Raw genomic sequence first — 23,874 nt, forward strand, 5'->3', positions numbered from 1 at the left:
TTTCTAATACTTACCAAATAACCTGAAAATAGTTGGGTTTTGTAATAGAGATTAAATTGGAGAGGGTGGAAATAGTTAGCTTCAGATAGGTGGAAATGATCATGTAACTTTAAAAATCCATTTCAGATGGAATTGTGGAATGCCAGCCTGGACCAATAGGTGATCGGGGTCCTCCCGGAGTTCCAGGGCAGCCAGGATTTGTGGGTGAAGTTGGAGAAAAAGGTAAGAGATTAATATTTTTAAGATGGTGATTTTGCTTGGGCATATGTCTATGTGTATATTGGTTTTGGGTGGATGTGGCTATATTCCCCCTTTATTTGGGACTTCCCTCAGAGTCCATTGTGGGATGTGCTCTCTACAACTCTGTTAGGATTGTCCGGTTGTTGGGATTTTGAGAGACAGCTCTCACCTGGCAGGCAATGAGAGGACATGGCCCTGACGTCAAAGTTACTGTCCTTCACCATCTTCATGGCCAGAAGCTTAAACTCTCAGACTGATGTCTTACTGCGACCTTTCAGTTCAAAGTTTGAAAGTTTCCTTCTCAAAGAAAGCACATCTGTTTTTCAAGCCAACTCAGAAATGTACACATGGAATGCTCCCCAGCCTGCCAAGCCGTGTACAGATAATCAGTATGAGAGATGAGTTAGCCTACTCCACCCAGGGCTCTCGGTTTTATCTTTATTCTTTTCAAGTCTTTGCTATGACGCCAACACATCATAATCCCTTCACGATCTTGGGAACAGAGAGGATAATCACTGCACCAACAGTCCTATCTTAGAATGTAATAAACAAGGGATAGTTCAATATTTATATGTCTCAGTAGCCAGAGGGTAGAACGAATAAGAAGCCGTACTCCACATCTACCCTATTGTGTACCATTTCTGGCTCTAGAATGCTAAGAATATTTGCTTTTCAGAAGTCTAAGACCCGAATGATTCGTAGAGAACAGTTTCAGTTAAAGCTTATTTTGACAGCCACACAAGTTATAGAACCTTAGATATAAGGGGGATTGCCACCAATCAGAGTGTCATTTGTCTTTCAATGAATCTCTCTAGCTACTGGACATTTAGTATTTTCTGAGATCAACTGTTACATTTTATGACAGAGCCAATGGTTAGATGGTTCTTTGTACTGAGGTTTTGTTTATCCATTTCCTGAACCTTAAGAAAAGCCTCTTTCTTCCTGTGTCTTCCTACTCCTGCGAGAGAACCATCAACCTGCCCAGACGCCGTGCTGGTACCTGTCCCCGCCCACTTCTAGACTCGCGAGCAGACACCCATGGAATCCCAGGGCACCCAGAACTTAGCTGGGGTGTTAGCAGACTCATACTTTTGTGTCTGTCCCACTGACGGGCTGCTGTTCTGCCCCTGGGGAGAGCACAAAACGAGTCAGTGTACCTTGCCCAGAGTTCAAGGATGCGAGGCTACCTTCATTGGTCTTTCTTTCTGTTCCTGACAAGGGGTCCTGCTGGAGAAGAGTGTGCAACAGCAGAACCTGGGGCCAGGCACGCCCAGCAGGGCGAGGGTCAAGAGTGATGCTGACCGGCCTCTATGACTTCCAAGCATGGGCTTTTCCACGTGTATTCTGCTCTATATTAAACCTGATTTGTGCCTAGAACCCAGGCATTCTTAAGATTTAGGACACAGAAATACCTAAGACACCCAATGGCCTTTTGACTTAGTTTGAAAGTCGAGATGTAAGATGTTAACATTTCCAAAGAAAGGCATTTCCTTCCACTTTCTGTGCTTTGGGCTCCACGTTTCCAGCTCAATATCAGGTCCAGTATTTGTTCTTGCTTTCGTGGCTTCTTATTCCTAGTGATCATCTGTCATCTTGTTATGTGGGTTTAAGTCTAAGAGCGATATATGTGCAGTTTGCTAACAAATAGTAAAAAATGGTGGGAAGTTTTAGAGTGAGAGACAAACTTATAGTGGTCAAAACTTTTCAGGCTGATAGGCAAAGTTAAGTTCTAGGTCACTTTGTAGTGATTCACTGAAAGTATGTCAGTGGTTACCTGTGAAGTGTGACCAATGACAGGGACACCCAGAAAATTAATGGTTAGAGGCATCTGGGTTGGGGTTAAATAATTGAGAAAATAATGCTGTTAAAATGACAGTCTTCTTTGCCCTTTTCTATTCTGTCCCTATACTACAGAGACTTCTGTTCACATGTGACATGAAAATACACATGTTTTCTTTTTGTAGGTCAAAAAGGAGACAGTTGCCTTGTCTGTGACCCAACAGGACTTCGAGGACCCCCTGGGCCACAAGGACCCCCAGGAGAAGCAGGTAAGACCTCAAATGTGAAAGGGACCAGTTCAAAATTTGCTTCAATGGTTTGAAACCTTCACAGTGAAATGATTTCTACTCCATGAGAGACCTCACTTTCTGCATTCAAAACTAAAGCCTAATAATGAGAATGTTCTGCCATACTTCCAGGATTTGTCCACTCTGTTGAAAATGATCAAGATGGCTTATACCTTCAGTGTCATTAAAGTGACCTAATAAAAGGATAGTAATATATGGTTCACTTGGCTCTTCAAATTTTGTTCTCTCAAAAGAAGTTAACAAACTGTTTTTATTGGAGTGGTCTGGGGCAGGGTAGGGGACTCCTACCATCACCCTTCAGTGTTATGTGTACGCATTTGGGGTCACTTTTATCTTGTGTAGGCTCATCTTGAGCATTTTCGTTATTACCTTCTTGAGAGTCTTCAAACATCATCCATTTTGTATAAAGACCTTTGTACTTTGAACATTTTCTTTGTACTTTTGAATGTGGAAAAAATTAAAAAGCTTTTTGAGTTATTAGAAAGTGACTCATCAATAATGTGCTTTAATTGTTTAAAGGTTTCCCCGGACAGCCAGGGGCCAAGGGCGAAAAAGGTTTACCCGGCAGGGACGGTGTTGAAGGAGTGCCTGTAAGTACACCTGTCTGAATTCATCTCCATGTTAGAAGTTGCCACCAAGCAAACTAAAAATGGTGTATATACTTTTTGCATTTATAGTACAGCTTCTGCCTGATTTGGGAGCTGGTAAGAGTATCTCTAATCCAGCAGTCTAGAATTACTCTCTGGGTCCCTCTCTCCTCACTCATTCACCTGAGAATGAGCAGGACTGTTGGACTTCAGCACCTGCACCTCAACTTCCTTTCTTCTTACCTGGTCAGAATCCAGTTGCCACTCACCTGTATCCAGCAGCCGAAGGCTGACGTGTCACTTTGCCATGGGGTCTCTGGGAATTCTTGAAACAAATGGTGCCACCAAGAGTCACCTCTTAGCCGCTACACTGTTGAGTTGAATTGTCCTCCTGCACAATTATTACTTATCATACCAGATAATCTAAAAATTATGTTCGTGGATAAGTTCAGCACTAATAGTTTCTAAGGAGAGAGGGAGGACAACTGACCTGTTTTCTTCTAAATATTGGAAATATTTTTTTTATTCTTCTTACAGATACATATTTTGAAAATTCCTATCACCAACCTTTATTGTAAAGATGCTTTTTCATATCTATAAATGAAATATCTCAATCATATGGACATTGAAACCTTTCAGTTAATCAACATAATAGCTTCTTAGCTTTTCTACTTTGTTTTAAAAGAAACCATTGAATAGAATAGTAGTAATCTTACATATTGAAGGACATTCCATATAATCAGTTCTATAGCGAAAGCTTTCAAACCACAGGGTATTTGTTCTACTCATATTTTCATGGTTTTTTTAACTTCTTTAAGCATTAACCAGTTTCTACAGTGACTTTCATTCCTTTCTTCTTTTTCCTTTTCTTTTTTCCTTTCTCATAAATTGAACCTCAAATATTTAGCATTATTCTTTTGTTTTGTTGTAGCTCTTTAACATTTGTATTTTGTAAAGAAAATATTATTGGATGCTTTTACAAAGGCAGGTCAGGACAAAGACAAGTGGAAATGGAATGAAACAGCTGGAATTCAGCAATAGTTTTCTCCTTTTGAAGTTAAATCTTGAGATCCTGTTTTCGAGAACTTCCCTGGGCCTGGGGAGATAAGCTGGGAGTTGCGATTGTTGGAAGTATTTCTAAATGAGTTAGAAGTTTACGTGCTGGGAAGCCCTGACTGTGGTGGTGATCAAAGATGGAAGAAGTTTGAAGGAAGCAGAAAGGATGTGTTTTACCTCTGGATATAGTCCTTATCTACTTGGCCTTTCTGGAATCTTTTTTGCCTCCACTGTGCCTGAAACCCAGTCCAGACACCCATTTCTCCAGCCTCAAATCTAATTAAAATAAAGAAGAAAGAGATGAGAGAAGGATGGTTGAGTAGAAGTCATGATAAGGAAGAAAATAAAGAAAACATACCATAAAAATTTTAATTCCCACACCTTCTCCATCAGGAGCCGCATTCTGTAGATGAGGAAAAAATGTCTAAAAGGTGTCTTAGGGCTAACTGATTCTATTGAGAAGATAGTAATTTTCCTATTATTATTTGAAGCTCTATCATAGCTACATGGTTGGACTAGCTCAAAAGTGTGGTTCTCTTACTTCAAATCTTGCTGGAGGCTAAAAGAGGTGGAACATCCCAGAAAGTAGATTAAAATAAAAAAGTGATGAAGTGCTCTGATTTTTTTATTTGATTTAGAGGGCACTTCTGTGACATGTTCTTTTGAAAGCCGAGTGTTTGATTTGGGGAAAGAAGGACAGATCATAGGTCTGGCTCCTGACAGGAGTGGAAAGCCAAGTTGCCTGGGCAGGTTCTGCGCTTGTTGGAAGGTGGATAATTGAAACGAACTCCTGCCGGCTTTTCCCACACTGGCACCGCTTTTTAGAAGCAGAGCAGATGGCTGTCGGATCCTTTCTGATTTGTGCAGCCGATGCTCAATTTTCAAGGCAGTGTTTGATTCCTTAATACTTATCTTAAGGGATGTGGATGAAAAGACCTTTGACTCACTTAGGATGAAGAAGTTCTATGGCAAGCTAACCCCATGAGATAGTCTAGGATCATTAATGTTCCTTTTAAAAAAAAAAAAAAAAAAAAAAAAAGTCTAGATTTCTCTCTTGATTGATTACTGGCAAGGTCATCATTATCAAAATAAAAAAATTGTATTTTCTCACTCTATGCTCACTTATTAGAAAAGTTTCTATGTCCAGTCTGTGGTGAATCACCATAAAATAGTGTAACGATGCTTCCAGGTTGAGGAAAATAAACATTGGTAATAATTTCTTACATTGTTATTAATTTTTTATTGGTGAATACTGCCAGTTCAGCATAGACTTCCCCTAATATCTCCCTAGGTGCAGACAGTAAGGACACAAAGATAAACAACCCGGTCCCGCCCTCAAAGCTCTGAAAGGCTGGTATAAAGACAGACAGGTGTGCAAGCAAAAGTTCCTAATAAACAAAGCGGTTTTTCTGATGAGAGCCGTGCAATACGCCGCAGAAATCAGGAGAAAGTCGCCTCTACCTGTCAGGAAAGGCTTCCCAGAGGAGTCTAATTTTAGCTGAGATTTAAAGATGCCTAGAAGCTAATATTAACCCAAGGGGGAAATCTACAAAATACTGCAGTATCTTTCAACTAAATAATGAATTTTCCTTGACCTTCTGCTCAACTTTCTGGCAGGTGGCTGGGAGAGATAATGTGCTGCCTTTCTTGGGACAAGAGCAAACAGACTGGGCCTCTTCCTCCTTTCCCGAGTGGATTTGCGTGAAGTGTCCTCTGTTATAAGCGGCACTTGTAGCTCAGGGCCAGCCCGACCAGCTGTATCTGTGCAGGAGAACTTCCGCCCGTGATGGGAAAGCCCGTATGTCTGGGCTGTCTCGTTTGCTACCCACTGCTCAGTGGTGGGTCTCGAGTCTGTGAAGTATGACTAGTGTAACTAAGGAGCTGAAGCTTCGATGTTAACTTGGTTTAAATTTTTAAATAGTGCTGGACAGTGCCGACTTGCTGCCGACTCTCCAGGCTTCCGGAAGGGAGCCGGGTGGTGTCGGTTGTGCGTCTAAGGAAGTGTAACTGTGCCGTGTTTGGTGTAGAGAGGGCAGCTGCTCCCACTCCTTAGCTGGCGTTGTGTCCGCTCTTAGGAAGTGATATGGGCAGGAAAGCAGTTCAGCCCCATTGAGGTTAGTCCCAGTTTTCCATCTGTTTGACCTGCGCAGGTCTTTGAACCGCTGCAAACCTCGTCTCCACATCGGTGTAACACGCAGCTCTTAGGAGACAGCACCTGACTCTTTAGGGTCCATGTGGTGCGGGTTTTGCAACCCCAAAATAGCATTTTCTGATTGTGTTATCTTGATTATACCACCAAACTTCTTCAAGTATTTGCTCGCTCATCTGCTACATGGTGCTTCTAATATTTTCCCTGCAGGGTTGGGATAAGAATCAGAGGTGATATACCCATGACTGGGACACGTAGCAGGTGCATAATAAGTGGTGGCTATTTCTTAAATCTAAAGATTGTATCATTGGTTGTCTTTTGGCTTCCAACTTCTTCCTTTGAGGAGTTTATTTTACATATACACACAGAGGTGTGTGTATGTGTGTGATTCATATATATCCAAGAACCTTTTGAGAGGAAGTTTATGAAAATGAATTCAAATTAAATGAATTGTACAAGCGTTTAAATTCTGCCAAGTCAGCAGGGAGGCTGACCAGAGCTCTACCTCAAGCCTAAGAGAACAAGTCATGGTGACAGTCATGTGAAACCTTGGCTGTCCCCAACTTTCCTTGTGAACCCAACTCTCCGAGCGGCTGGAGGAGAAGCCATCTGCGGGTGTGGGCACTCCTTGCGGGTTTAGCGCTCCAGGAACTGAAAAATGTCCTAGTGCTTGTCTCTCGGGAGAGTCAGTTCTATCCTGCTGACTGCTCAAAGGCGTTTTAGAGCTGGCCCCGTGCTCACTTCCCAGAGTTTCCTGTCTCCCTGGTGCCCTGGAAATCCTTATCTTTTCTGGAATTTGTGGTATAGACATAGAAAGGAAGCCAGTACACTTTCAATAATGACTAGACTTAGAGAGAAGACATGGCTCTTCCAATCCCTCATCGACTCTCTGCATCAGAAGCCACTTCCCTAGTTCCTGGGCCCGGAAGTCACACATGCCGTGCCTGCCAGCAGTTGCTAAACTGTTCTTGTGACTGTTTACCAGTGGTAAGGGACAAGAAAGTTACCTGAGGACCCTTCTACGAGCTGTGTATCCAGGGCCACACCACTGTCCCCCCTGTTCAATTCCAGTCTCTGTTTAGAATATACCTCATGAGAATGTTTTAGAAGTGTTTTTATAAGAAGTGAGGTCAGATCAGGGCTTTGTCACAGAGCTGTTGGATGGTGCCTAGAAAATGAATGAGGAGATCTAAGCACATTGCCATTTTTCAAAGAGGTGGCTTCTTGATTTCCTGGTTGACTGTGGAATCAGTCATGCCAGTTCGTTCTCTGGATGCACGTCTTCAGTGGTGTCATGAAGTTTTGTTCTTGTAGGGCCCTCAGGGGACACCAGGGCTGATGGGCCAGCCAGGACCCAAGGGAGAACCTGGTGAGCTTTACTTCGACATGCGACTCAAAGGTGACAAAGGAGACCCAGGCTTTCCAGGACAACCCGGCATGCCAGGCAGAGCAGGGACTCCCGGAAGAGACGGCCATCCCGGTCTACCTGGCCCCAAAGGCTCTCCGGTATGTTTATTCCCAGACTTCAAACATACGCTTTACAAATGGATATGCTAGGAGTAAAGGAAAAAATAATTTTTGTCATATCTACATATTTTCACTTAAATGGTAACTGTCATCAATGAACTTGTTTTCATGGTTCATGGGCAAACTTAAGTTTATAAACCTACATTGATGACATTAATGTTGTTGACTTGATAATTAGAGGATCATGGATCAGTGTCTTCAGATGTATTGGAGGGAACTGGAAAGACTTTCATATGTCAGGAGGGTGGTGAAAGTTCAAGTTAATGGCGTAAAAGTCATCCTTTAAATAAAGAGTCCAGATGTGAATACCTCACCCTTTGAAATGTCCCCTTAGGCAGGATAAGGGAGGGAGGATAGTTGCGCAGCTTAGAGAAGAGACTGCTGGTTTTATTTATTAACTGCAAGTTGACCTTTGTAGAGGGTTATAATAAATAAATAGCATAAGCCAGTTAAACCCTGGTACTTATTTACTACAGAGTCTGGAAATACGTGACATGGCGTGTTGGTATGTCTGCTGAGAACATTTCTTTTTCTCTCCTCACATCAGGGTTCAATAGGATTAAAAGGAGACCGTGGTCCCCCTGGAGGAGCTGGATTTCCTGGCAGTCGTGGTGACATCGGCCCTCCTGGACCTCCAGGGTATGGCCCAGTTGGCCCTGCTGGTGACAAAGGACAAGCGGGCTTTCCGGGAAGCCCCGGATCCCCCGGCCAGCCAGGTGAGGCCTGAGGACCTCAGGTGCAGCACAGAGATGCGCACGAGTCCGGGGCTCAGTGACGCGAGACGCGGGTTTGGTTTCAGTTCTTCCAGGGGTGACCTGGGGAAGCCCTTCTTTGGCCTTTTTGTACCTTCGTTTGTTTATATGTAAGATAGTCCAGGTAGTATGTAGGATCTAGCTGAAAAGAATTTGAACATATATATAGATGATTTTTAAATAATAAATATATAGCATATACCAACCAGCTTAAGTCAACTATAAGTTATTCCAACATAATCCAATTATCTTTCTCATCTGTTTTCTGTGTTCCCCTCATGCACAGTCCATTTTTGCTTTTGGATATCCCATGCAATGTACTCTCTGTGCCTCCCCTGATGGGCCCTGCTTGTTGACTAATTCTACAGCAGTCTTGCTCGCTCTTTTTTTTTTTTTTTTTTTTTTTACAGAGACAGAGAGAGGGATAGATAGGGACAGACAGACAGGAACAGAGAGAGAGATGAGAAGCATCAATCATCAGTTTTTTGTTGCGACACCTTAGTTGTTAATTGATTGCTTTCTCATATGTGCCTTGACTGCGGGCCTTTAGCAGACCGAGTAACCCCTTGCTCAAGCCAGCGACCTTGGGTCCAAGCTGGTGAGCATTTTTCTTTTTTTGCTCAAGGCATATGAGCCTGCACTCAAGCTGGCGACCTTGGGGTCTCGAACCTGCGTCTTCTGTATCCCAGTCTGATGTTCTACCCACTACACCACCGCCTGGTCAGGCAGTCTTGCTCTTGATTGATATTTAATTCCTTGCTGGTTTCAGTCATTTGCTGGCTGGTTTTACCCATGGTTCTGTGTGCCAAGCACTGTGCTAAGTGGTGATTAGAGATAAGCAAGACAGACACAGCCCTGCCCTCCGGGGACCCCTTGTCCAGGGTTTGACAGAGAATGAGGAGGAAGGACTATGTGACTGTTTCCCTCAGACATTCTCTATTACACCCTTATTATCCAGGACAAATGTGCACAAAAGGAAGCCCCAGGCCTTGTACACAGTAGGCGCCAATCAATTATTATTTGACTGTGATTCAGGGCAGAAATGGAACAGTCGTATCATTACCCAGAAAATCCTGAATGAGAAGAGTAGAGGCCAAGAATGGTTTGGGTGGAGAAGAGGAAAGGTAGTGTTCTTTACTAAGATGTGTGTTAAAAGTTGTAAACACGAACAAAAGGACTTGGAGTGATTATAATTTGTGTGACTAGTAAACATTGGAAAATAGAGTAACTAAGAAGCTGGACAATCAAAACATCCAACGAGAGCTCTGTAGGAGCAACTATACTGAGGTCTTCCTGCTTACAGCTTCGCCGATTCAGTCACCAGCTGTGTATCTAGCCCGTTTTATTAATTCCTATGCCCATTTGGAACTATTATTTCCTTATTAAGACATAATGTAAAGTTCATAAGCACTCTGACACAGGAAATATTAGCTAGTCTTAGTCAATGTTTAGCATCCTAATGTATCTGTTATTCAGGAATTATTAGCCAGTCTTTATGGAAGTCCAAATTTAGTGTCCTTATGTATCTGCTTATTATTATCATCTGCATTGTTTTTGAGAACACTGATTACTTATAAGGCACCGAGGTTTGACCCCACTGATAATTGTTCTCTGTTTAGCAAGAAATGTCTCTTTTGTGGCTCCTTTGGGGGCAGGAAAATACTGGGCTTGACTTAGGAAAACCCCTAGTCCTAGAAAAGAGACCTCTGGTCACTTCTCTTCAGCTCCTGATCCCAAACTCAACATCTGAAGTGTTCTTTGTACTCGTGGGATCTGAAAGCTTGCAGAGCTGTGAAAAGGAGTCAGACTTTCTTGGTCAGAAACCAGCGTCAGAAAGACCAACTGGGGCACGCATGTGCAGATACATCCTGGCAGGATGCGGAAGGACAGTCCTGAAGGCAGCGCTGTTGACAGTGCTGCTGATCCTTATCCACATTCTGTGGAGTTTCTTAGCCACCTAGACCCAGGCAGCTTTTGGATTAGAGACTCGACCTTCTTTGATCTGCCAGACCTCCGTTTACTAGAGCTGATAGCACGTCTGTGTTGGGATCAGTCGGTAAGGCTTTCCCGCAGTCTGCAGCTCAGGGATGCGTTGGCTGCTGCTGGGAGGCCTTCTGTATCTGGAATTCTTAGTGTGTGAAGAGTCAGTGCACACATTCCTGGAGATGATCCCTTTGGCCCTTTCTTAACAGCTAAGTCCTGACGCCCAGCAGATCTCCTGGGCACAGATGTCCAGGGGCTGGGCTGGCACCTCCTAGCGATCAGCACACAACTCCCCAGCTGCACTGTCACCAGTAATGCATAGATACCCATTGAGTGTGCTGTGCCGATAATTTACTACCAGCTGAACGTAACTTAGGTTGGCCCCCATGCAGCTCAGAATCAGCGCTGGCTGAGAAACTGAGAGAGAACAGGAAGTGTTTTGACTTTTTGAGACAGGCTAATTAAGAAATTACCCAGGGCCATCTCACCTTTTCTCATGGTAGATTTCTCAGTTTTTTGTGACTTTTATTTTGCACCATTAAGGAAGTCTTCTGTCAAACAAATAGAGGTCACTTTGGACATAAATTTTGGGGTGAGGAGGAGCACTGAAAATTCCAGAACAGCAGAGGGAGGTGTGTGGATGGAGGTGTCTCCGTACCCAGAGGACACCCAGAGGGTGGGGTGCCGTGGCTCACACTGTATCCGTGCTGTTTGTTCCCAGGTCTCCGGGGTGAAGCAGGAAGAGTCATGCCTTTACCTGGCCCCCCGGGAGCAGATGGACTTCCAGGTTCTCCAGGTTTCCAAGGGCCCCAAGGTACTGTCAGTGTTCCACTCTACCTCAAGATAAAATGAGAACACCCTCAGGTTTTTCTCACACTGACCTGCTGTGGTTTTGCTCACAACAGGTGATCGAGGTTTCCCGGGAACCCCAGGAAGGCCTGGCCTCCCCGGAGAGAAGGGCGCTGTTGGCCAGCCAGGGATTGGATTTCCAGGGCCCCCCGGCCCCAAAGGTAAACCTGCAAGATGAGCCCAACTATGAGTGAGACCACTGCTCTGGCCATGGCCCATGCGGACCCCAGGGGTGGTGTTCGTCCCCTGGCTGGTCAGTACCAGGGGCTGCGGTCTCTCAATTCATCTTCAGTTGAATTTTTTGAGAATAGGAGGCAATAGACATGGACACACCATGTGAGTTAGTGACCATGCAGTTAGGAGAAGGCTTGCCGATGAGAGCCCAGTACAGAAAATGGTGATTTTAGTCACCAAAGCCATGGGTGAAATGGTGCCTGTTAGCAGAGTGGTTTGGTTGGTGAAGAGTTGTGATATTAGGGGCCTGGATGTCACCTAGGAAGCTGGCAGGTGCCACATTTGCTAAACTCACCCTGAGGGAGTCTCTCATCAATAAAGGAAATAGCCAGCCAGGCCTACACCAGAGGGGTGTGCGAGTCAAGGGGAAGGTGGAAGAGAGTGGGGAGAGGCCTTCGTTCTTAGGGGCAAGGCCCCTGCACGGTGGAGCTGACATGGCAAGCCAGTACTTCTTTCTGAGAATTGTAAGGAAGTAAAGTGGACAACTGTATCCTCTCCTGTTGCTTCCGTATTTGACGAGTCTCTCAGGTACACCCTGATAGATAGACGTGCCGTGACGAACGCGGTCCAGGGCTGGGAAGGTGCTGTGAGTGATGAGGGGGCGAGTCGTTCCCAGTTGGGTGAGCGCCGTCCTGACCCCAGTTTTACCAGCCATTTGACCAACACTTAGTTTAGATACTTGTTCAGTCTCCTGCCTTCTTGTCTAGAGGCACACATCACACCGCTGTCAGGGTTTTGGGGCTTCCTCCTCAGAGGGCAGGAGACACAGCCTGTTTGCTCCAGGAGCCGCATGCCACCCACCCAGGCACACGGTCAGTTCTGTCAGGCAGCCAGGGCAGAGTTCACGGAGGGCAATGCCTAGGTTTTCTGCATGTTCATGACACCCGCCCTATTCTATATGAGAGCCACCATTTCCATCATGCGGGTCGAGTTTAACTGATGAAGGGCTCCTTAATTAGAGGCCCTTCACCCAGATCTCACGAAACCGCTTAGAGAGCAGGGTTTGTGCTTCTGCAAGCTTCCAAAGGACCTCATGTCATGGGCCTCCGCATCCCACAGGAAGGGTGGAAACCAGCGTCTCTTAGACCTTGCTGCACACTAGGGCCAGAAAGCCCGTCAGAACCTTTGGGTTGGGACCCAGTCTCTAAATGTCGTCATGTGCCTCCAGTGTGGCGCAGCCTCATCTGAGAACCAGTGGTCTAAAGCGGCGCTTCTCAAACTTGAACATGTCCACAAATCAAAAGGGGTCTTGTGAAAATGCTGGCCAGCTTCCGTAGATCTGGGCTGGATTTTTAGCAGGGTGATCACCGTGTTCTTGACCCATGGCTGCACTTGCAGTAGTAAGAGTCTAAAGGGCCATCCTTAGTCTAAAAACACCAACGTATTTGTTTTGTTTTGGGGGAGTAAGGACAGGAAAGAAAATTTCAAAATGAGTAGAAGGTAATGAAAGGATGGGGATTGGTGTGAGAGACAAGGGGCGGGGCTGCAGGCACTGACGGCCCGTGGCAGCTGAGATGCCCCGCGTGCACTGGTGGCACCACCATGACCAAGGTGGCCTCGTCTTCCTCTCAGAACCACTTCGATAAGGCTTCCTTGTTTGCCGTCTCTAATCCGTTCAGTTACACTTGAGCATGTGTAAAAGGGGGAAATAGCATTATTACATTAATTGTTATTTTATTTCTTCAAAATAGGTGTTGATGGCTTACCTGGAGATGTGGGACCTCCCGGGAATCCAGGTCGCCCAGGTCTTAGTGGCTTACCTGGCACCCCTGGTGCGCCTGGCCAAAAGGTGGGTACTGAGTGTTTTCTGGATTGCTGTGTCCACCGTCCTTTTGATTAGTTGGACACATAAAATGTGGGATCAGCATGTTTCATTTTTTAATGAAATAGCTTAGAATAGAAAATGTCACAGTATTAGCACATGGTAGGAAATGTCTTAGGGAGAATCATTTGTTTCAGCTTTATGTGTATGTTCTTGCTTATGTGTATACTGGACTTCAGCAGACAATGTCTGTCTTCTTAGGAGTGGCAGAGAAAGCTGTTTGAAAGCCACTGGCTTACAAGGCATCCTAGCCCCCCAGGAGTGCCTAGCATAGAGTTTCTCAGTGTCTGCATTGACTTTCTGGGCCAGTGATTCCTTGTGCTAGGGGCTGCCCCGGACATTTGGAATCTTTAACAGCCTCCTCCGTGAAGTGTAACCACAGTTATCAAAGGAGCATGCCAACCCCACCCCCAGTTAGGACCACCAAAAATATCTCCAGACATTACCAGCTGTTATCCAGGGAGGCAAAATGGCCCTGGTTGGGAGCCCCTGGGCTGGTGTGACTTCAGGACCCTCCTGGTCTTCAAACATCCCTCTGCCCACTTGCTGATAGTTGAACTTCTTCTCAGTAAGTGTAGGTGAGTCTTGGTTAGATAGTTGATCCTTTCCTGGTTCTGATTATAAGGAAGGAAAGTGAAATTGCTGGAAGTCATCAGTCCTGAAAGGGAGGAGGAGCCGAGGGCAATCCCTTGCTAACAATAGAACTAGGCTGGCCGGGTTTCTTTCTGCTGGCGAGGGCAGGTGACACTAGGGACTGGGCAGGTGTGCGTGGAGGCAGCTGGGCCTCGGTGGCCCTGGGGAAGCTCCTTCTTGGGGAACACCTAACTTCATGTTGTCCCTGCTCCGGGCGGCTCAGACAGCAGGGAGGCCTTCTGAAATTTGTCTTTATATAATACTCTCAACCTGCACTTGATTTAAAAAATTAGTCAGCATTGGTGTCAAGTGGGTCACCTTATTCTCATGAGACTCGGGAGTTAGTAAATGCCAAAGGGACTTGGAATTAAGCATTTGGTTCATGACTTAAAATATTGTGCCTTTTCAAAAATCTCTTGGATTGAGTTCATACCATTTTGAAAATTTCTTGCTGGGATGTGTAGAGAAGTCACCAATGTCCCTTGTTCTCCAAAGAAAGAGTCCTCATCTGGAGGTTGTCACCTTCAGTGGACCCCAGAAAGGCACTGTGATGTAATGTCCACCTACTGCTTCAAACGGCCTATGTCAGCACCTGTATCAAGGCTATTTTAAAAATACTCTTAGGCCTTCAAGATACTCCCTTTATTTTTAATTATCTGTATTTTTCAAAGCCCTTTGATCCATAAAATAGCTTTCAATGTTTAATTTGATGTGAAAGTCTTCATTAAAACAAATACTACATAAACGGTGTCCTGTTTCAGTCTGAAATCTTTCCACTTCTTAAGAAAATATCGATTAGCTGGTCATCAGTCACATCCGATATTTTGTCCGTGGTTTAGAGTCAGCTCTTCCCAGATACCAGGCAGCAGAGCCAAGGGGCCAAGAGACCTGGGTGGAAATCCTGCCTTTGTGACTTTGGACATGTCATTCAACCACGGGAGCCTTTACTCTCCTCCTTTGTAAAATGAAAATAATAAAAATTGCCTGCCTTTTCGGCCTGTAATGAAAGTAGAAGGAAGTAGTAAGAGTGAGGAGGCTTTGCAAACTGAGACGAGGCCTGAACAGATGTTATTAGACGTATCACAGTATTTGTTAACAATCTGCATTTATGCTCCTGGCATGTTAAAATCATATGCTTTGCTGGCCACCTTACATTTCTGTGCTTTGGGGATTTCCAGGGAGAGCCTGGAGTTGGTCTGCCGGGACTCAAAGGGTTGCCAGGTCTCCCAGGCATCCCTGGCACCCCTGGGGAGAAGGGAAACATCGGGGAACCCGGCATTCCTGGAGAGCATGGAGCCATCGGGCCACCCGGCCTTCAGGGAATCAGAGGTAACTTCTTGCAAATGAATCTAGATTGTGGCAAAGAAATGAGTCTATTTATTTTGTGTCCCCAGAGCACCTATCAAGCTATAAGTATTGGTGAATGAATGATGGAAGTTCTAGAAGGTCTAGAGCAGGGGTCCCCAAACTACGGCCCGCGGGCCACATGCGGCCCCCTGAGGCCATTTATCCGGCCCCCGCCACACTTCCGGAAGGGGCACTTCTTTCATTGGTGGTCAGTGAGAGGAGCATAGTTCCCATTGAGATACTGGTCAGTTTGTTGATTTAAATTTACTTGTTCTTTATTTTAAATATTGTATTTGTTCCCGTTTTGTTTTTTACTTTAAAATAAGATATGTGCAGTGTGCATAGGGATTTGTTCATAGTTTTTTTTATAGTCCGGCCCTCCAACGGTCTGAGGGACAGTGAACTGGCCCCCTGTGTAAAAAGTTTGGGGACTCCTGGTCTAGAGCCTACAGATTTCTGTTGTGTGGCTTTATTGTATAAGGAGGCGGCGTCTGCTGTGAAGCATGCTGTGGTCCCCGGGCAGTTTATTCACACTTTCTTCCCCATCCAGGTGACCCAGGACCTCCTGGATTACAAGGTCCCAAAGGAGCTCTGGGAGTTCCTGGAATAGGCCCTCCTGGAGCAGCGGGCCCCCCGGGAAGACCGGGACCACCAGGGTCATCAGGTGATGTGACAGTCTTTCAGAATTATTTCTTCTTTAAGTCATATTTATAACAGGATAAGAGCTGATGCTGGAGTCTCCATGAAGGAGAGAGAAGCAGAATCGGTGAATTAAAAAGGGAAAAAATAAATTCTGTTTTGTGGAAAGAAGTTTGGTTGTTTACTTACATGTAGTAGAGGTGTCTTTCTTTTCCTCCCACGGGGCTTGGTTTACATGCAGAAGAGACCTCACCTTTATTATAGAGTCAGTAACCTTTTCAAATTCAAAATGATTGCAGTGTATATCTTATCTTTCCATAGAAGGATTAATAAGTTGTGAATAACTTATACTGAGTTCGCATCTAGAAGCTGCCTTTGTCTTTAATAGTAATTTTAGAACTGGGGCAGTAATGGTGGAACATGGCAAGACAATCAGTGAGAAATGATTGCAAAGAAGCTAGACTTAGGTCTCAATACTGCGGAGAGACTGGGCGGTACTTGGAGGGGTAATTAGTGACTACTGATGGCAGAAAGGAGGGACTCTGTCTTGGGACATTGTTTCTCTATTGACCCCCTCAGTGGCCCAAACACCGCTATCTGGGAAGGCGAGAGCCATCTGAACTCCCAACCAGGGCCAGTTCACACGCTCTCTGTAGAGAGTAACAATTAAATAGGAGATGGCATGGCCCAGCACTCTGTAAATCCTGCTCACAGTTATTTGTTCTTCACCCACCTTCAGGTCCTCCTGGAGTTAAAGGAGAGAAGGGCTTCCCGGGGTTCCCAGGCCTGGACATGCCGGGCCCCAAAGGAGATAAAGGGAGCCAAGGGCTGCCCGGTCTAACGGGACAGTCGGGTCCTCCTGGTCTTCCTGGACAGCAGGGGACGCCAGGACTTCCTGGGTTTCAAGGTAAATGACTCGTGAATTTCTGCCCTTCATCTGAGGCTGAGGGGACACTCTCCCTTGTCTTGTTCTTGACCTTTGCACCTGCCATCAGCATTCATAGCCTGTCCATCTCGCCACAGGTGCCAAGGGAGAAATGGGCGTCATGGGGACCCCGGGGCAGCCCGGCTCTCCAGGACCAATGGGAGTCCCAGGATTGCCGGGTGCAAAAGGTAGGGATCTCGTAACTCCAGAAAACCCTGTCTTGTGTCTATGTCTCGATGCCTCTTGGGAAATGCTCAAATGGTTGTAGATCACATTTCATTTCAAGAGGCAGAGGGAAGAAGTGAAGAAGATCAAGAAAGGCTCTGGAAGATTCCTTTTCCAGTAGGAATCCGTGGTGCCCAGTGTGTATGCAGTTAAACGTCATGTTCTGCCAATAACTCAGAGAGAAGACAGGTTTCAGGCTTTTCTTATTGGCATAGTTGAGATTCCTTTTTATTTTTATTTTTTGAGAAATAGAGTCTTCAGTCATATAAGTTCACAGGAACTGAATCCTTCGAATCAAACGAACAAAGTGGGCAAATTTATGTCTTAATTTTTACTTCTTATCTTATTATTTGAAATTGGTCCGAAATAAGTTTTTGAAAAACAAATGAACTTTGAATGTGAGATGTAAAAATGGTGATTTGTTTAGTAGAACAGGAAAACTCCCATTCTATTACTTTGTATCAAATGAAGGTGCCCCGTGAACAGGAATGACAAAGGTATTTAGGAAGGAGAGAAAAAAAATCTAAATTATTTAAACTAGTAAGTGAAGTCACATGGTTAGAATTGTTAGCCAGTAATGAATTCTAAAACATGGCTTTATTGTTCACTTACCTGGGGTCAGATTCTGGTAGGTAACTCAGACACTTACCATTGAATGTCATTTTTGGACAGGCTCTTAGTTCTTTATACCTTTTTCATTAGTTGTTTCTAGGAAGAATGTCACACTCTGTCACCGGCTCTGAGACACTTGGCCACGTCTCATTCGCTGTCTTCTCTCTCATGAACAGGGGACCACGGCCTTCCGGGCTCCTCGGGCGCCAGGGGGGACCCTGGCTTCAAAGGTGATAAAGGGGATGTCGGTCTCCCCGGCGAGCCTGGGACTGTGGATAAAGTGGACATGGGCACCATGAAGGGTCAGAAGGGAGACCAAGGAGATAAAGGTAACCCAGAGGACGGTTTTAACGATGGGGATAGAGTGACTTGCCTGAACAGTTTTTGGTTCTCCACACATAATGTCAAAGCAATCTGTGTTTCTGCAACACTGCCCTATTTTAAGTAGGCATGGGTCATAATTATGTGTGTGTGTGTGTGTTATATAGGACAAATTGGACCAATTGGTGAGAGAGGATCTCGAGGGGACCCTGGAACGCCGGGCATGCCGGGCAAGGACGGCCAGCCGGGGTATCCTGGGCAGCCAGGTACGGAGCGGAGTTCAGATTCACCAGCGTGGCGGGAGCTCATGCCCAAGAAATGTTAACCAGCATGTTTCGTAGGCATTAACCTGTGTGGTTTTTCTCTTTATTATCCTAGGACCTAAGGGTGACCCAGGCCTAAGCGGGACCCCAGGTGCTCCAGGACTTCCTGGACCAAAAGGATCGGTTGGTGGAATGGGCCTACCAGGTACATTGCATTGAGGACAGGAGTCTTCCTTCTAGCACTGCACGTGGGCCGAGGCTACAGAACGCCATCCACGGCACCGAGGACGCAATCCAGGCAGATGTGTCTTTCACACAAATGCACAGCTTCAGTTCTTTATGGCCTCTTGCCTAGAGATAGATGGCATTTGGCTGATACTATGACCATTGCTGAAAATCAAAAATTACCATTTAATAAAAAAAACATGAGCTTTCAGTGATCTACAAGCGGTTATCCAGCTGGCTTTTATCTCTCTAGGAGATGTTTAGTTTTTTATTCAGTTTTGTCAGCACAAGAAGCTCGTGCCTCTGATGGTAGATCACCGGTCTTTCCTGGGTTCCTCTTCCCCAGTCCTGAACTGGCCTCCACTCTTGGCCACCAGCATTTGCCCTAGTGACAGCAACCAGAGAGGAGGCATGAGAGGAAGGGCAGAGAGCTCGAGACCCTGGATTGCTCTGGGTGCTAATGCATCTGAGAACTCACCCAGGGGAGGGAAAGTCCAGGCAGGAAGCATCCAGGTTGCTGGTTACACGTATCTGTAAATAGGTTTGGCCACCCACATGCATTATGAAACCAAGTGCACAGGCCCTATTCATGGCTTTACCTCATGCCCCTCCGATTCGTTTAATCAGAGTTGATTATGGAACATAAAAATTATTTCTTATATTGTTATGAAAGTAAATATGCTAATCAGTTAATGTATTTCTTTTCTCCTTTTATGAAATTATTACCTTTAAAAGATAGGAGTAACCTTTTCATGTGTGGCTTTAACGCAAGCCACTAGGTGACTGCCAGGACGACTTCCAGATGGATAAATGAAAGGATAGGTGTTCTTTTATTCTTGGCTGGTTGTCAAGGAGCTTTTTTAAAGTTTCAATATTAGCGCCCGCTCATCACACATTTAAGTTTCAATTGTTTGTGTTTATAGGAACACCTGGAGAGAAAGGTGTGCCTGGAATTCCTGGCTCACAGGGGGTCCCTGGCTTACCTGGAGAGAAAGGCGCCAAAGGGGAGAAAGGGCAGGCGGGCCTACCCGGCATCGGAGTACCTGGCCTGCCCGGGGAGAAGGTAACGGCCCCTTGCACGGAAATCTCCCCTCCCATCCACCGAAGGGGAAGCCATCGTGAGAAAAGTTTAGGAAGTATCTCAGTACATTAAATGAATTATAACGTAAGACAGTTTCCCTCAATTTATTATAAGTTGCCTCTCCTTTCCACTTCTATTCATGACTCTGGCCCAAGGAAAAATCTGGAAACTTGTTGAGAGGCTAGGGCAAAAAGCTGTCACTGGAGGACAGAGGGGAGGGGGGTGAAGGGGAAGATGAGAAGTAGAAACAGACAGTTGGCTCTTTTGGTCCGGGTTTCTAGTTTTCCCTATTTTCAGATGTGGACTTTGATTCTTTGGTTATAAAGCTAGGAATGAACCCTGCAGTGCAGTCTTTATTGTACCAAAATGTATAGGATTATCCAGAAAGCATCTCCAGACACATGTTCAGGGGCAGATAGAAGATTAATGGGCCCGGTTTCTACTCACAGGGAGATCAAGGGACAGCAGGCTTCCCAGGAAGTCCTGGAGAGAAGGGAGAAAAAGGAAGCAGCGGGCTCCCAGGCATGCCCGGCTCTCCGGGGCCCAAAGGATCACCAGGAAGCGTTGGCTATCCAGGTAGGTGCGGTGGAACCTTCCCCGGAGCTTGGGGTTCAAAGACGACAAAGAAAAACTCAAAGTCATGGGCATTCTGGTATTCTTTTTCCTTTAGGAAGCCCTGGGTTGCCTGGAGAAAAAGGTGACAAAGGCCTCCCGGGATTGGATGGCATTCCTGGCGTCAAAGGAGAACAAGGTAGAGACTACTTTTTAGAACATGGACTGGGTTCATGGGAAAGAGGCCACGGCGATGCCTGAGGAGATGTGACAGCAAAGCTTCCAGGGAGTTACCCTCCCAAATGGCAAGTTGTGGTCCCAGGATGTCACTGGGTGACCTCAGGATGACCAGAAGCCAGCTGGGCCCACCCTCTCACTTTTCATGTAAACAAGCTGAGCCTAGGGGTCCTTCTGGCCTTTTCAAAGTCTGGCCACCGGTTAGGAACTAGAGTCAAAGTCTCCAAATTGGTTTTATAGTTAGTTCCAATTGGTTCTAGAAGAAGTTTTGCATTGGTGGGCATGAGGATTTGATGTACTTTTTCTCTACTCTCACCATCATTTGGGATCGGGGAGCAGGGGTGTTGTGAGCAGCATGGAGGGATGTCAGGAGTAAACCTGAAGACACAAATGTGCTTGGAAATGTAGCACTTTTCATGCAGACCAGGTTGCTGCTAGAGGTCTCATGCCTGACTGACACGACCTTTCTCTCTGAGGTCTTCCTGGGAAGCCTGGCACATCGGGCCCAGCCGGCCAGAAAGGGGAACCCGGCAATGATGGAATTCCAGGGTCGGCGGGAGACAAGGGCGAACCAGGTACGTCCGGCTTCCATTCCCTTTCAGATGGGACCGATCTCTGGAGTAAACCTCTGCCAGAGACTTACAGACTATGCTAAGTGTCCGGAGCTGGGTACGAAATGGCACCTATGCCATTTGTTCTGATGGCTATTTAAACCCCAGTGTGGACAAGCGGAGCAATGTTGGATGAGAAAAGGAGAAAGGGGGGAGGGGGGTGTTCATTTATTTATTTCACAGATACTTATGGAGCTCTACCCTTGAAACTGCGAGAGCACTCTGTGGCTGATGAAAGAGACGCACATTCAAAGCCCAGACCACTGCCGTCTCTGCCTGGCGATTCCCTCCTCAGAGAGATGGTCCTGGGAATTGTTACTATTTCCTGAATCTACTCCTGTCACCCATGGGGGGGATGCAACTTGGGCAGAAATGTTCTGAGGATGACAATCACATACATGTGGCAAGAGGTCACCCCGGGCCAGTGGGCGTGGAAGGAAGAAAATCCCACCGGGAAGGAGCATCCCCGGGGCTTTACAGCTGTTAGTGTCAGCCTCTCTTTTAAGCTCGTTTTTCCATTCTGCACACCTTGTGTGTATGTTACATACATTCATGTTCCTATAAAAATAATTCTTAAAAAAAAAAGCCTCCACACCTTCTTCCCTCCATTTTAATCTTCCCTTGAGCCCTTTCCTCAAATTTGTGGACTCCCCTGTTTGTGCTTCAGACATCTCTGGCTGTCCTAGACCCCCTGAGAATGGCTGTTAGTTGGACAGTTATCTGAGAAAAAGCCAATTTGTGATTCTCCAGACAGTAGTAGGAAGTAAATTCTCATTTGTGCAGATTATTTCTGCTAAATGCTATAATAGTTCTGATCTCAAAGGTACTTAGGAAAAGAGAGCTAAATTATTTTATATATATATATATATATATATATATATCTCCAATCAGATATCTTAGGACAACTCTAGGAATATTATTTTCTCCCAAGGTGCAATGAACTTAATATCTGTGCTCTGCAAATGGAGCAGGGTGTTGGTACAAAGAGTTGGTATGGCTTTGTACTATACCTGCTGATCAGCCGTTTCAGGGAAGATGAACCCTGCTTCTCACCCTCCTCTTACAGGTGTACCCGGAAGAGGATTCCCAGGGTTTCCAGGGTCCAAAGGAGACAAAGGTAACATTGGCTGAAGGTGTTTATTCTTTTCCACCCACCAGTGGTGCACACGGTCCCTGCGGAACGGGTGAACAGTTTGTAGATACTGGGTGGGGGACAGTCTGTTTGACATGCAGCGCGTTGTGTCTGGAGTCCTTGCCTGGTGACACAGCCGGGGGAGAATCAGAAGGAGGGGCTCTGTGATCATTCTAGGTGATGACACGATCTCCTTCTCTTTTTATTTTTTCCTAACTACCTTGAAATAATTCTAGAATTTTTGTATTTTATTGGCAAGTTCTGGGTAATATCTATAAAATGAAATATGCAGTTTTTTTCCCCTAAAAACTCTCACTTAAAAGAAACTTTTAAAACAGTTTTATTACCATTGACATACAATAACCTGCGCCTAGTTAAAGTGTGTGATTTAATGTCTTGGTATATGTATATACCCATGAAAATATTACCATTTTTCCCTCTGCGGAGTGCTGTAGTGTGGTGCGTATATAACGCCTTTTGCTTATCCATTTGCCTATTGGTGGAGCATGCCTTTAATTTTAGCAATACTGTTGCTTGCAGGCTTATCAATGCATATCCTCAAATGCCTGCTGTAGAACAATTCCTTTAAAAGTAAGAGCTAAGAATGACAGGCTCTTGTATCCTAAGCTTACTCCTTTTTTTTTTTTTTTTTGTATTTTTCTGAAGTTAGAAGCAGGGAGGCAGTCAGACAGACTTCCACATGGGATCCATCCAGCAAGCCCACCAGGGTGCGATGCTCAGCCCATCTGGGGTGTTGCTCTGCTGCAATCAGAGCCATTCTAGTGCCTGAGGCAGAGGCCATGGAGCCGTCCTCAGTGCCTGGGCCAACTTTGCTCCAATGGAGCCTTGGCTGCAGGAGGGGAAGAGAGAGATAGAGGGGAAGGGGAGGGGGAAGGGTGGAGAAGCAGATGGGCGCTTCTCCTGTGTGCCCGGGCCAGGAATCGAACCCAGGACTTCCACATGCCGGGCCGATGCTCTATTGCTGAGCCAACCAGCCAGGACCTAAGCTTACTCTTCTTTAGATTGGCCACGGTGGGAGTGTTATTTAATAAAAAAGGAGAGAAAAGGGCTCCCAGCTCCAATTTTCCTCCTGGTGTCTTCTGGAAACCCCTGCCTCTTAGTTGGTCTACTGGGGTTTCTCTTTTTTCTTGCTTTTCTCACGATCTCAATCTGCTTTTATTATTTAGGTTCAAAGGGTGACGTGGGTTTCCCAGGTCTAGCTGGAAGCCCAGGAATTCCTGGATCCAAAGGAGAGCAAGGTTTCCCGGGTTCTCCGGGGCCCCAGGGACAGCCGGGCCTGCCGGGAGCTCCAGGCCGCCCCGTGGAGGGGCCCAAAGGAGACCGGGGACCGCAGGGACAGCCCGGCCTGCCAGGTGAGGGCGTCTAACCAGGACCAGAACCGGGCGAACACACACAGTCTGTAAGGGATCTAAATACGTAAATTCTTCAACTGAGTTTTATTTAGAAGTTTGCAGCATTTATTACAACTTGAAATTGCTTAAGACATTGGGCTTTTTTTTTTTGTATTTTGGTCTATGTTGGGTCAGTGCTTTTCTTGTGTCTTTTCTGTCAAAAAGTTTAGGGAGAGTAATTAGGGAGAGTGGAGTAAAAACACTGTTGAAAAGGACTGGAGCGCAAACGCCTCTGATGGTGGGTGTTTTAAAGCAGGCAGCATTCTGGCCTTTCTCTCCATCATAGCCAAGGTGACCGGGCTGTGAGCACCGCAGCACAGGGCACTGGGTCATCGAGGCGTCAGTTTTATATCAACATTTCCTGCCCCTTGAG

The 23,874-nt window shown here is 45.7% G+C and overlaps 1 protein-coding gene across 1 annotated transcript in view; it reads left to right on the forward strand.

Moving 5' to 3' along the window:
• The window catches only part of COL4A1 (collagen type IV alpha 1 chain), a 154,255-nt gene that overhangs the window by 111,783 nt on the left and 18,598 nt on the right, over nucleotides 1–23,874 (forward strand). Inside the window, exons 22-42 of the mRNA XM_066380565.1 lie at nucleotides 127–222; nucleotides 2,205–2,288; nucleotides 2,847–2,917; nucleotides 7,434–7,625; nucleotides 8,194–8,362; nucleotides 11,103–11,195; nucleotides 11,287–11,391; nucleotides 13,156–13,253; nucleotides 15,098–15,248; nucleotides 15,817–15,930; nucleotides 16,645–16,812; nucleotides 16,929–17,018; nucleotides 17,844–17,996; nucleotides 18,156–18,254; nucleotides 18,367–18,456; nucleotides 19,400–19,539; nucleotides 20,007–20,133; nucleotides 20,228–20,308; nucleotides 20,823–20,921; nucleotides 22,024–22,074; nucleotides 23,277–23,462. Coding sequence (XP_066236662.1) covers nucleotides 127–222; nucleotides 2,205–2,288; nucleotides 2,847–2,917; nucleotides 7,434–7,625; nucleotides 8,194–8,362; nucleotides 11,103–11,195; nucleotides 11,287–11,391; nucleotides 13,156–13,253; nucleotides 15,098–15,248; nucleotides 15,817–15,930; nucleotides 16,645–16,812; nucleotides 16,929–17,018; nucleotides 17,844–17,996; nucleotides 18,156–18,254; nucleotides 18,367–18,456; nucleotides 19,400–19,539; nucleotides 20,007–20,133; nucleotides 20,228–20,308; nucleotides 20,823–20,921; nucleotides 22,024–22,074; nucleotides 23,277–23,462 — 2,457 coding nt within the window. The remainder of the gene's footprint in view (nucleotides 1–126; nucleotides 223–2,204; nucleotides 2,289–2,846; nucleotides 2,918–7,433; nucleotides 7,626–8,193; nucleotides 8,363–11,102; nucleotides 11,196–11,286; nucleotides 11,392–13,155; nucleotides 13,254–15,097; nucleotides 15,249–15,816; nucleotides 15,931–16,644; nucleotides 16,813–16,928; nucleotides 17,019–17,843; nucleotides 17,997–18,155; nucleotides 18,255–18,366; nucleotides 18,457–19,399; nucleotides 19,540–20,006; nucleotides 20,134–20,227; nucleotides 20,309–20,822; nucleotides 20,922–22,023; nucleotides 22,075–23,276; nucleotides 23,463–23,874) is intronic.

Source organism: Saccopteryx leptura, chromosome 4 (assembly GCF_036850995.1).
Source record: "Saccopteryx leptura isolate mSacLep1 chromosome 4, mSacLep1_pri_phased_curated, whole genome shotgun sequence".
In the NCBI taxonomy this organism is placed as follows: Eukaryota; Metazoa; Chordata; class Mammalia; order Chiroptera; family Emballonuridae; genus Saccopteryx; species Saccopteryx leptura.